Source organism: Loxodonta africana, chromosome 6 (assembly GCF_030014295.1).
Source record: "Loxodonta africana isolate mLoxAfr1 chromosome 6, mLoxAfr1.hap2, whole genome shotgun sequence".
Lineage (NCBI taxonomy): Eukaryota > Metazoa > Chordata > Mammalia > Proboscidea > Elephantidae > Loxodonta > Loxodonta africana.
This window is the reverse complement of record NC_087347.1, coordinates 67,819,797-67,833,246: the sequence shown is the minus strand read 5'-3', so window position 1 is coordinate 67,833,246 and position 13,450 is coordinate 67,819,797. Positions and strand designations below refer to the sequence as shown.

Genomic DNA, 13,450 nt, shown 5'->3' with positions numbered 1-13,450 from the left:
TATTTTCAAGCAAACTTACCTGATTTTTGGATATTTATGTGGTACAATAATGTCACTGTTTTTCAACCACACAATGTCAGGGTTGGGATTACCCATAGCTCTGACTTTCATTTCAAGTCGAGAACCTTCCTTTACATTGACATTTTTCAGTTTTTCCACAAACACTGGTTTTACTTCATGCTCCACAGCTGAAAGAGAAAGGTCACAATTTAGAGTAAATAAGGCTGAAATACATGTTTACAACCCATGTGATGATGTAATTTCTTTTTATTTTAGGAGCAAATACCTTCCACAGTTAAAATCACTGAAATTGAAGATTTGCCTGCCCTGTTTTGGGCAACCACAGTCCATTCCCCAGAATCACTGGGTGTTGCAGGTACAATAATCAGTGATTGGGTACCATCTTCTTTGATGACTATTTTATGGGTATAGTCATTGACAATTTGCTGGCCTGTCAAAAAAAAAATTAAAAAGTATATGTTATTTTTTTTAAATTGTTGGGCACACGCACAAACTTATTTTTGCAACATTTCCGTAGGCAAAACTTAACATACTTACCATCATGAAACCATAATGTTTCCGGCATAGGTCTACCCACAACCTTTAAGTCAAATCTGGCAGTCTGCCCTTCTAAACATTTGAAAGAAGTGGGTTTTAATACAAAGACTGGCTTATACAGCCTTTCAAGTTGAGACTCATCTGTTTCATCCAGTCTACGTCCAGGGGACATCCGTGCAGGTGACATCCTTGCAGGAGACATCCGTGCTGGAGACATGCGTATGGGAGACCTGCTCACTGAACGTGGGGAGATAGATCTGAAATACAAAGGAAAAAAGTACATTTTTCATGTGATACAAAGAAAACTCAGCAAAATAAAGAAACTTCTTTCTTATTAACTTATTAGAAGGCACCTCAAATTCACTGGAATCCAAAATGGAATGCATTATCACTGCCTCAAAGGTATGCTTTTTCTATATTCTTGATCAGAGTAGTCATTCAATGTCCAAGAACCCAGGCTCAAAACCTTAGACTGATCCGTAAAACTTTCCTTTCCTCACCATCTGGATTTAATTAGTCACCAAACCTTTTTGACTTAACAACCAAAGCATCTTAATAAATATTGGTTGGTTAAATAAATCAATGAACACATTTATGGAAAAATACACTTCCTTTTTATCTAACAGGAGGAAGAAAAAAAAATTGTATTTGGGAAACAACCCCTATCTACACATTGCAACCAGACTGACTTGGATTTCAAGTGCTGGCACCACCATTTACAGTTTGGGTGAATAAGGCAAATTTCATAAATCTAAGAGCCTCAGTTTTTCAATCTCTAAAATAGAAATAATAACCATTAATAATCAAGGTTATATAAATTAGGGATTAAAAAAAAAAGTTGTTGTCGAGTCAATTCTGACTCATGGCAATCTTATGCTTTTCAGAGTATAACTGTGCTCCAGAGGGTTTTCAATGGCTGTGACCTTTCAGAAGTAGATCAGCAGGACCTTCTTCTGAGACACATCTGGGTGGACTGAAACTGCAACCTTCTAGTTAGCAGCTGAGCACATTAACCATCTGCACCACCCAGGGACTTCAAATTAAGGATAAGGTACATAAAGAAAACAACCAAACCCATTGCCATAGAGTCGAATCCAACACATAACAACCCTATAGGACAGAGTAGAGCTGCCCCATAGGGTTTCCAATGAGTGACTGGTGGATTCAAACTGCTGACCTTTTTGGTTAGCAGGCAAGCTCTTAACTGCTGTACCACCAAGGTTCTATCATTGTATTAGTTATGGTACTAGTTATAGTTAGTTACAGGCAGTGTTTCGTTCTGTTGTACATAAGGTCACTATGAGTTGGCACCAACTTGATGGCACCTAACAACAACAAACTCTAGTAAAAATGCTTTGCTCATTTTACAAAGGGGCAAGAAATAAAAACTCTTGGCAATAATCTGTATTGGCAATGGCAAAGTTCAGTGCTAACTCAACCTTCAATTATTTTTTGCATAACTACAAATTGCTGCTGAAATATTTGGTATTTTAAAACCATTTATACTATACAAACCTAGTCTTACCTGATTCTGCTCACTGGCTCTGGTGTGGGTATGTAAGTTGGAGCTCCCAGTGGTGCAGCAGGCTCCACATACAGCTTTCCTGAACAAATTGCATTTCCTTTGATATTGCTGGCAAATGCAGTATAGATGCCTTCATCTTCTGGAAGAACAACAGGTATACGCAGACTAGCTCTGCCATCTTGCAGAAAATCCATCTGGTATCGTTCTCCATGTTTTATACGCTTGCCATCTTTGTACCATGCAATCTGCAAAGAAAAACACACGTATGTGAATAAAATTTAGTTAAAATAGTTATAACCTATTTGTATCTTTTTTGTGGCTTGGAGGTATGGTAAATGTATTTTACCTTGGGTAATGGATATCCAGACATCTTGCAATGAAAAGTAACACCCATTCCCTCGAGAATTCTATAATTTTTGATTCTTAAATCAAATCCTGCTTCAACAGCTTCGGATTCAGAAATGTCAACCGACATCTTTTCTTCTCCGTCTTCCTCAAGAAGTTCTTCTAATGTAGTCTTTATTATTCTGTATTCAATTTCTTTAATAAGTCTTTCTTCAAAGGAAGAAATGTGGAATTCCTATGCAGTAAAAAGATGACAGTTTGTTAAAGAGCTATATCATTACTGATAGAAATTCTTTAAGAATATGTATTAGTTTCAGACCTAAGGATTAAGAGTTTTTTAGTGGGAGAAAAATCTACATGCTGGTTTTTTTTTTAATCTGCATTACAGTCATCTTTGCCAATGAATGCTGTGGCATCTTGGGTAATATGGTATTCCAAGAGTATGGGTTATATTTGGGATGATCATCATACACATGAAGGGATATGGAAGTAATACACTTGGTTGTGCTAATGGTTGTCTTTTGCTGTATACATGTAATTCCTATTTCTAAAGCCATGTGCTTGCATATATGCAACATGCCATGAACATTAAGGAGGCTTGTCAGCAGTGAACCTGGACCTACTAATAGTGCTCTAGCCCTAATCCCATCACTTGAAAATGAAAATATGAAACAAACAAAAAAGAGATGTGTAGGAGGAAAGCATAACTTATGACATGGCTTATTTGGTCGTTTTTCTTATACTCACCTGGTCCTCTACAAAAGTTCTGACCATTACAGTATCTTTGGCCATTTTCTTCCTAATTAAGGCCTGTTCTTTTTCATATTCTTTTTCAAAGTCAGCGTATCCAAATCCAGGTGCTGTTTCTCCAACTTTGGGTTCTTGCACAAACGCAGTCATTTGTGTTTGGTAAAGCATTTCATGCTGGGACTTCATCAGTGACTCATAATCAGCTAGAAGTAAGAACAGAAGTTATTTTTTTAACGTCCTTTTTAAAAAAGCATTCATGCCACTGTTCATTCAGGCAAGTCCTACAATAGGGTAAATGTATAAGCAACAATGAGATTTTCCAAGTATCTACTATCAAAGTGCTCACTAAATATTTATTCCATTGAATTTTGAAACCAAATGTACAGTAACAAGCCAAACCAGGGACTTAATGTAAAAAGAATTTTATATTAGTAGTGTCAGTCCCTTGGAATCTACCCTGTAGGTCTTCCTAACTTGTGTGGCTTTTGGCAACTAATTTACCCTTCTGGTCTTGGGTGCTTTATCTGCTAAATGAGGATAATATTCTAACTTCCTCTTAAGGGTGTTGTGAAGATCAAATGGAATACAGCTTGAGATGGTCCTTGGTAAATGTGAAGCGCTTCCAGAGACAGTGGCAGCCTACAGATACTTTTTGTTTTGACCCGGTGTTATTACATTTTCTCTTTTCAAATTACTTACGAACACTGAAAATTCTGCTTTCCATTTTATCTTCAGAATATTGGAAACTCCAGTAACATTGAGCCCCAAACATGTATCCCATAGAGGTGTGAGGCCACCACTGTCTTGAGACAGTTTGCCATTGTTTTCCTGGCACTCAATAATACTACCTGCCTGGATTTAGAAGGCAACTGGTTTAAGGTTCCTGTGTATTCAAAGGTATGGTATGCCTAGAAACTAATGAACCAAATAGAACTATTGCTAGAATCTTAGAAGTTTAGTACCAGCATGGCCTTTGAGGCCTTCTGGTCTACAGCATCCCCTGTATGGCTGAGGCCAAGAGACGGGACTGAAGGAGACAGAGGCAGCAGCAGCACTGGTTACTGCAGCCAGACGCTCAACAAACACACAGCACTGTTGACCCTGCATTTCAATTCTCATCACGCTCATAGGAACTACTGAGAGTTGCACTCACCTTCTTCAAGCAAGGAAGCAGACGCAGAAGTTTCTCCATGCTTATTACGAATAACAATAGTGTATTCTCCAGCGTCATCAGCAAAAGTCATAGAAATCACCAGTTTGCACTCGCCAGTTTGTTTGTCATAACTCACTTTGTATCTTTACGGAAAGGAACAAATAATTCAGTCACAAATAATCCTTATGCGAGTAAAAGTACAGAACTTATTTGCCAATGGACTGTAGTGAAAAATTCAATGATCCCAAACCTGTGACTAACCCTTAGTTACTAACGCTTAGTAACTATAAGATTGCTAAAAATTGAAGAAAATGCATGGATATGAATAATGAAGGCCAAACAAGCTTAATTTTTATTTTAAGTAATATTCATATATTCTTTAACATAAAGAACAGAATAAAATACTACTAGAAACAGACACATGGAAATATGTGGCTTCTGTGACAACATTAGCAAATGATGAAGTCATTTAAACAGTAGGTATTTTTTCTTTGCTCATTATTTTGTTCATTGTTCCATTTGAAGAGTAAATGAATAGTAACCAAAATAATAAATTCCTTTAAATATTTCAGTATTAAGCTTTATTAGATATGACAGCTACATTTTCAGATTATCTAATATGCCTTTTTTTTGTTTCAAGTTGTAGGAAATTTAGAGCTAAATTTTATATTCAATTTCAGCAACTTTATTAGTGTAGATTTTCATGTATAACTAACTTTCTTCTTCATCATATGATCCTTATTCTTTTAACTTTTAATGATTAAATTATTGTGCATTTTTATTCACAATTGTCCAAATCTTTTTGGGAAAAATATGTCTATGGAAAAATCCATGGTATTTTCTCTATTTCACTAACACAATAAACTAAATTAAAGGAGCCCTGGTGGTACAGTGGTTAAGCACTTGGTTGCTAACCAAAAGGTCAGTTGTTCAAACCCACCAGCTGCTCTGTGGAAGAAAGATGTGGAAGTCTGCTTCTGTGGAGTAGTTCTACTCTGTCCTCTTAGGTATCTATGAGTCAGAATCGACTCAACAGCAATGGGTATAAATCAAAATAGAATATGAGGAAATATGTCTTCCATCTGCTTTTGTTCCATAGCTTTATTTCTCAAGAAACCGTTGTAAAAAATGTGAAAACACCTCAAAACAAAGTATGAAGACTTCACCATAAAAAAAGCTACATTTCAGGGGCGGTAGAAAAAGTAAATTCTACTTTTCTCTAGGCTTTGTATACATATCATACAAATTACAGGAAATTTATCATTCAGCCATCAAAATACCTGTATCCAGTCGTTAGAGGAACGCCAGATTTCTTCCAGTAGACATGGGGCTTTGGGTTGCCATCAACCTGGCATTCAAACACAACGCTTCCACCTTCCACCAGTTTCTGGACCACTGGCTTTGTAACAAAGAAAGGAGCAGCCGGTTCTCCAGGCCCTGCTTGTTCCTCTGTGATGCTAGTATCAGTCATTACCACATCTCTGGACTCGACAAAGCTGAAAAGAGAATTCCCTTCATATTAGCATCTGGGTCATATTTTATCAGTAGTAAAGGGATTTAATATGAAAACTGCACTAGAACCGCAGCTAATTAGCAACAGAACATTTTACCGTTTCTCTTCTGTGGTGAATTTCTCAGCCACAGCTGTTGTTTCCTTTTCAAACTCTTCTGACACTAGAGGAAGACAAAAGTTTCTCATTTAAGTCAGGCATTTTGCCCGTTTCATTAGAGACCCTTGCTTAACACGGACAGCTGTGTTAGCCCCATAATCCAGCACTGAATCCCAAAAAAGGAGCCCTGGTCGTGCAGTGGTTAAGAGGTTGCTGCTAACCAAAAGGTCGGCAATACAAATCCACCAGCTGATCCTTGGAAACACCATGGGACATTTCTATTCTTTTCTACAGGGTCGCTAGGAGTCAGAATTGACTCGATGGCAAAGGGTTTGGTTTGGTTTGGTTTATGTGGAAAGGAGTGTCAGATGAGAGTCACGACATATGCGGAGGAGTTGTGGGAATGTGGCTACTGACCCTGAACAGCTAGGTAGCAGGAGGTGCTGACGGTTCCAGCCTCGTTTACAGCACTGCAAGTAAATCGCCCGCTGTCTTCCGCAAAGGCTTCGCGAATCATAAGCCGGGCAATTCCACTGTGGAAGGTTATCTGGAAATCAATGGAACTTTCGATTTGGTAGTCTTCTCTGTACCATGTCACTGCTGGGGACGGGTATCCAGAGATGTGGCACTCCAAGGTGACAGATTCACCTTCTATGACAGTCACATTTTTTAAGCCCTGAAGAGAGGAAAAAAAGGAAATAATACAATTAATGACGCTAAATTGCACACGTGAAGAATGTGGAAATGCCAAATGTTTCATTACAAATATATTTACCATAATAAAAAAGGAAATGATATGCATGCATATTCATTAACGATCTCTACATACTACTACAATGTGAGAGTTTGAACTTGCACATTCTAATTGCCACAAAAAAAATCGCATGTTAAGATCAGGTGTTTTCAGGTTCTTAGTGTGGAACTGTGCTGCAACCCCACACCCTCTGTAATTCTCACATATTCAAATCCTAACGAAGCTATAATGCTCAGCTGCAAATGCTACCACTTCAAAAAGCTTTCCATGTTCTCCCCAACTGGAAGTAATCTCTCCTTCCCCTGGATTCTCCGTCTGTGAAGTGCTTAGCACCTTCTATATTTTATTACCCTTGTTTATGTACATTTTCTCTGATAGCAATGCAAAGATTTCAAAGAGGGCTGGACTAACTTATTTCTCTATAGCTCCACATCAATGCCTTACTCATAGTAAAAGCTCATTAAATATCTGTTGAATAAATGGATTCCCCTTTTCCTTGCCAAATCATACATGGGCTTAAAGTGAGTATTTGTAAACTCACTAATGCCATTTTCCTGTAAACTTGAGAAACTGATTTGTGTAAACATGTATTAATATTATTTAATCAAACATATAGGTAGTCCAACACAATTGACTTCTTTACTCACCGAGACTAAAGTTGGTGGAGTAACAGGGATTTCAACAGGTGCAGGCACTCTTGCTGTTTCTGTTACCTACAATTTCACAAATGATATTAACAAAATATTCAAGAAATTAGGGGAAATCTAAAAAATTTAGCACATACTAATTGCTCTGTTAGTAGAAAATAATTTGAGAAAAAGATCTTTGACCAACACCATGCTCAATAAAATTAGGCATGGGCATTGGTTGATTACTTCTGCAGGACAAACTGGTCGGGTGTCCAGCCCTGCTCAAGGCTCAAGGAGTATGGATCAAGAAACAGAGTAAAATCCAGTCACTAACCTTGGCTTCACGCTCGTGCAGTACTTCGAAGCGCTCTTCACGGACTGTGGCACCAGTGATGCTCACCCCTACTTTCTTTTTCACCTCAATGTCAGCTTGACTCTTGTAAGTGTCTGGCATGTCAGCAAAGGGGAACTGTGGTGAGGGGGTGGGCTCTGCCCGTACTTTAGTCTCACTAGGCTTCACAGTAGGAGGCTTCACCGATTTGGTGACCTTCTGAGCAGAAGGTGTGGCTGACAACTCTTTTTGTAATGTGGCAATAGCCGTCCCGGCTATTGATGCCTACATGGGACAAGAGTCAGAAAATAAATAATTTAACTGTCATCCGTAGTATCATTCAGAGGCAATTCACCACTAGTCTTCTTGTTCTGAATCTGAGTCTATTTACTATATGGTCCATTTCTTAATTTTTTCATTATCACCCTTACAGCTAATGAAAAGTCAGTTAGAAATAAGCCAGTTATAAAGCTCATTGTCATTCCTGGTGGTTTATAAAAGCATTACATCTAAAAATATCTTTTTTTAAAGAGTTATATGAAGAAACCCCTTATTCTGCAGCTATTATCATAAACGGTCTTCTAAAGCTTGGCTATAAATTTTCACTTAACCATCCTAATGAATGCTGCATTTTAAAACACTACAGAGGGAAATTCAAAACCAAGGAGCTATTAAAATACTTGGTAAATTCCTAAGAGCTACTTGTAAAATAGTACATGTGTGTTTCAGCCTCAAATCTGTGCAAAAGGCGAACATGGAGACGTTCAGAAAAACATTTTAAAGGCTTTCTTACTGTTTTATTCTGTTGCTATTTACAGTTTTTTGGTTTCAACAGTAATTTGGGTACTACATCAAATATAGGAATTATACAGTAAAACCTGTGAAAGCCAGAACCTATGTAAGCAGGAAACCTGTTAGAGAAGGAAAGCTCAAATATTTCCACTAATACACAGAGACAGAAAAGTGTAAGCTGTACCCTGTCAAAGGTGGAAAACTGGAGAGACCCAGAAAAACAAGGCAGTCCAATCAAGTTCTGGTTTTCATAGCTTTCATTGTATGTACCTTACAATTCTTTGTAGGCATAAAAGGTTTGGATTCTATGTCATGGATCTGTATAATAAGAACAATAGTGACTGCTATTGAGGGTTATTTTGTCTGTCAGCTTGCTAAAGACTTTACATGTACTACCTTTCCTTGACGACAGAGCTAATAAGGGGCTGAATTAGGTCTCTAATCTAGGACTGTTTGATTCCAAAAGCCAACCTAAAACACCACACAATACCACCTCTCCATCTTGCTATAATAAGTATGTGAATATATGATTTCTCAATGTCTGTGTCTTTACTATTGAAATACTTTCACAGTTAAGTTACTCTGAAATATCTTACAGCATGAGGGAAACTAAACTGTATAACTGTTGTTGTTGCTATTAGGTGCCATTGAGTTGATTTCGACTCATAGTCACCCCATGTGACAGAGTAGAACTGGCCCATGGTGTTTTCTAGGCTGTAATTTTTATGGGAGCAGATCACCAGGTCTTTCTGGGTGGAGCCACTGGGTGGGTTTGAACTCCCAACATGGTAAGCAGCTGAGTACTTTACCCATTGAGCCACCGGTGCTCCTTAAACTGTATAATATACCATCTTTTACAAAATCTTTAGAACAATAATAATCAAAGTGTCTGAGTTTGAGCTATGCCTAAAATATAAAACAGGGAGAGACCTGCACAGGTTTGTGTATTCTAGGAGGCATAAGATAACCACCTCCTACTGTATGCTCATCCTGCTGGGCAAGTTTCAGAAACCAGACTTTAGGGGCTTCTGAGTCTATCAAGAGTGCAAACAGACATCACCAAAAAGAGCCCCACGTTGGGCCATAACCAAGTACATCACGTGTTAGATACTTCTTTTTTTTGAGTTAGACATTTCTTCATTATGCCTTTTGACTTCTTACCTCATATCCATGTTCTGTCTTAGGAACAGAAATTTTTGAAACGGTAAAGTGAGGGCTTGCTGTGCGGGGGCGTTTATCCACATGGACTAATCTTTCAGTTGTTATGTCTGTTGTTTTCTTGATCTGCATTGAAATGAAACTCAGTGATAAGCGCTGTTCACCAGTTGACCACAGCAATCAATGTTACTTTCCCCTTGAATCTGGTAAGGAATCAGGAAACAGCAGCCTTACCTGTGATGATATGTGCATTCCCATTTGATCAGTAGTTGTGATATGAGTCTCAGGAGGAGGACGGACCACTCCAGGCTTGACTGCTTTAGGGACAACAGGGGGTTCTGACGCTGGACGCTGGGGATGCTCAGCTACCTTTGCGGCAGACACACGCTCTTTGTAGCCATACTCCAAAGTGGTCTTCTGAGCATATGATTCTTCAAGATGCCCAGGCTCTCTGGGCTCTCTGACACGGGCCTGGTCTACTGCAGCAACGACTGTGGCTACAGCTTCAGCCTTTTTCCCAACGTCCACCTGGAGACAATGTTGCCAGAATTAATACAACAGTAATGTCAAAGTTAGTCTGGGACATCTCCTGCTAGGTTGGGTTGTTATGATGTTGTGTGCCATTGAGTTGATTTTGACTCATATTGACCCCATGTGATAGCAGAACGGCCCCATAGGGTTTCCTAGGCTGTCACCTTTACAGGGAAACCCTGATGGTGTAGTGGTTAAGTACTACAGCTGCTAACGAAGAGATCGGCGGTTCAAATCTGCCAGGTGCTCCTTGGAAATTCTGTGGGGGCAGTTCTTCTCTGTCCTATAGGGTCGCTATGAGTTGGAATTGACTCAACGGCACTGGGTTTTTCTGGGTAACCTTTACAGGAGCAGATCGCGAGGTCTTTTCTCCTGCAGAGTGGCTGATGGGTTTGAACCACCAACCTTTCAGTTAGCAGCCAGGTGTTTAACCAGTATGCTACCAGGGCCTCTTCCTCCTTGGATAGCCATTAAAAACACACAAATGACTAAAAAGCATGACAGGCAGAGGGTACCCATGTTATATCACAATGTATAGTGTCTCCAGAAATGTAACTCAGAAATACATTTAGGAACTTAACATCTCATTGGTTATATATTGTATAGACATCTATTTAGATACATTCTGTATACACTTGCTTAATTATATAAGACATTAAATCACATGCATACAACATAGGAGAACACGAGACATATATAAAATAGTAAGGAGATTTCAAGGTTTTATAGTAATTTGAGGCAGATAGTTACTGCTTGGGAAATCAGAACTTTGGGGCTGGTTATCTTCATTATTTTTATTATCTTGTTGATCATTAGTCTGGTATTGACCCAATGACAGCAATGATAAAAATGCATGCAAATACTGTCTTATTATTTCCATCCAGAAAAATTAGTCACTGCAGAGTTGGAAGGTTACATGCAAATATGCAGTAACTTGAAAGTTCATGAACACGCAGTGAGCATATTAATTTACTTATGATTCCCTAAGGATAAGATTTAATTTATTAGAAAACATCTCTTAAAACATACGAGTGAAAATACTGTGATTAAAATGAAAGCGTTATCATGTTTGGATTTGAGAGAACAACCTTTCACACTGAAGTTCAATTTACTTTGATTATTTCTGGGAATTAAAGCAAAGAAGGAAAAAGAAATGTTATTTTCTCATATCTATGAATCTGATTAACTTAAAAGGGAAAGTAGTTTGCAAGAATGTTTTCTCTTTGAAAAAAGCAAACCAGCTGATTTGGGTTACAAAATATGATGCTAGGCAATCCTTGGAAATGGCATTATTTCCAACAATCCTACAATCACATCACCGTGCCTGGCCAGTGCACTTTAAAAGTAATGCTGGAATATTGTATTAATGTCCAGTTTTCTGTGATAGAATCCAGAGTGATTCTAATTTTTTTTTCCAAGTATGCTACCTATATATATCTTTAAAAATTATTCTCTAAACAGTTTAGAATATAAATGAGGGTTTTTAAAATCGAAAAGGGCCTTCAGTTTTCATGGGTTTCATCCAGTTCTTCCCTTCACGAAGGCACATTCTAATCTTCCTTGAAAGACTGCAAATACAATCTTCATTTTAGATTGCATCTTACAAGTAACTATAAAATACATGTGAGGCTTAGGTGTATTAAGTTTATCCATGTTCTTTTTTAAAAAAAAAAAAAACATACAGGCTATTAGTTGAATTTAAATTTGTAGATGTTTTAAAACATTAACATTTTCAAAGGGCAACACTAATATATATTACTTTGCTTATAGAGTGATTTCATTTACATTATATCTCATTTGAGCCTTTCAACCAGCTCACAAGGTAGTCAGGTTGAGTTTTAGTTTAACAATGAGAAAATTCAGACTCAGAGAAATCTCGTTCTTAAAACTTATGCAAAAAACACTTGATTTCCCGTTTTAAATTGGGAAAGCAGCTCTGTAGTTTTTTCTTCAATTAATGCATATGAAATCCATAGACATACGCCTTTTGTGGACAACTATAAATGGATACTTTATGCTGGTTGTTGCTTTTATTTCTTAGTGGACTCTAACAGCCCTTATATTTTTGGAACCTAGACAAGCAGGAGTAAGAATCGGACTAGGAGGCCCCAATTCACACCAGTTAAGTGCTGAGAACTAATTCAGGAGACAGAGAAAAATGTTATTTAATCTGGCTTTTCACAACTTCAAATGCCAACCGTTCCACTGGAGAACGTGGAATGAATCTAACCCTCTATGATGTTTTGTTGATCGGTTAAGCACTTAAATGGAACACCAGGAACACACGACTCTAGATGGATGGAAAAGTTACGAGAGGTGATAGATAATGAAATGGGATGAAACAATGCTTTTCACCTCCACATCATCAGTTTTCACCTCCTCATGAAAAAGATGTACTTGTTCTTGCTTGGTAGCAAATACTTTGCTAGTCCATGGGAGTGTGGCTGGTTCAGTAGATTTTGCAGTGGTAACTAACCAAAAACAAACCAAACCCGTTGCCGTCGAGTTGATTCTGACTCAGCGACTACTACCTTAGGTAAAGACATTTCTCAGCTTCCGTCCTCAGCTAATTTTTAACAACAGAAATAGGATAGTCAAATTTATATGTTTCAGAACAGAAAGAAAAAATTTAAATTAATCATATGTGAAGAAAGTTACATTCTGGAATTTCTGTCATCCCATGAGACTTCTAGAAGGCAAATATGCCATTCACCTGGGTAAAAGGTTTGAGTTTATGCTGAATCATGTCTTTGAAAAGATAAATCAAAGATATAGAGATAGAAAATGACATTGAGGGAGATACAAATAAGAGTCAGCTATGATACTTTTTTTTTTATGATACTAAATAAACTGAAAAACTTTAGTTGCTGATTTCCAAGTACTGTATTAGTAAGAGAATAAAATTAGGTAAACATCTCATTGGAAACCCTGGTGGCGTAGTGGTTAAGTGCTACGGCTGCTAACCAAAGGGTTGGCAGTTCAAATCCGCCAGGCCCTCCTTGGAAACTCTATGGGGCAGTTCTACTCTGTCCTATAGGGTCGCTATGAGTTGGAATCGACTCGACGGCACTGGGTTTGGGTCTGGTTTAAACATCTCATTTAAGGTAAATGACAGACTTTTGGGAAGTAGGTTAATTTGTGGAAATTTCATAGCTACAAATAGATGCAGTAATCTTTTCATGGCTTAAGTGTATTCGTTCTGGTTGGGTAATTCCTTCTCAAGATTTTAATACTGCATCATGTTTAGTTTTAGTGGGAGTAGCTACAGCACGCTCTGTAATTTTCTCAGCTTCTTTTCTCATTTGATTATTCAC

General features: G+C 38.0%; 1 protein-coding gene across 1 annotated transcript in view; it reads right to left on the bottom strand.

Annotated features, from left to right (window-relative positions):
• The window catches only part of TTN (titin), a 273,379-nt gene that overhangs the window by 244,578 nt on the left and 15,351 nt on the right, over window positions 1–13,450 (bottom strand). Inside the window, exons 13-26 of the mRNA XM_064287443.1 lie at window positions 9,796–10,133; window positions 8,503–8,566; window positions 7,659–7,940; window positions 7,343–7,408; window positions 6,359–6,707; window positions 5,942–6,005; window positions 5,612–5,827; window positions 4,332–4,474; window positions 3,176–3,381; window positions 2,430–2,663; window positions 2,084–2,328; window positions 559–815; window positions 287–451; window positions 20–188 (exon numbers count right to left, since the gene is read on the bottom strand). Of these exons, the coding sequence (XP_064143513.1) occupies window positions 20–188; window positions 287–451; window positions 559–815; window positions 2,084–2,328; window positions 2,430–2,663; window positions 3,176–3,381; window positions 4,332–4,474; window positions 5,612–5,827; window positions 5,942–6,005; window positions 6,359–6,707; window positions 7,343–7,408; window positions 7,659–7,940; window positions 8,503–8,566; window positions 9,796–10,133 (2,798 nt within the window). The remainder of the gene's footprint in view (window positions 1–19; window positions 189–286; window positions 452–558; window positions 816–2,083; window positions 2,329–2,429; window positions 2,664–3,175; window positions 3,382–4,331; window positions 4,475–5,611; window positions 5,828–5,941; window positions 6,006–6,358; window positions 6,708–7,342; window positions 7,409–7,658; window positions 7,941–8,502; window positions 8,567–9,795; window positions 10,134–13,450) is intronic.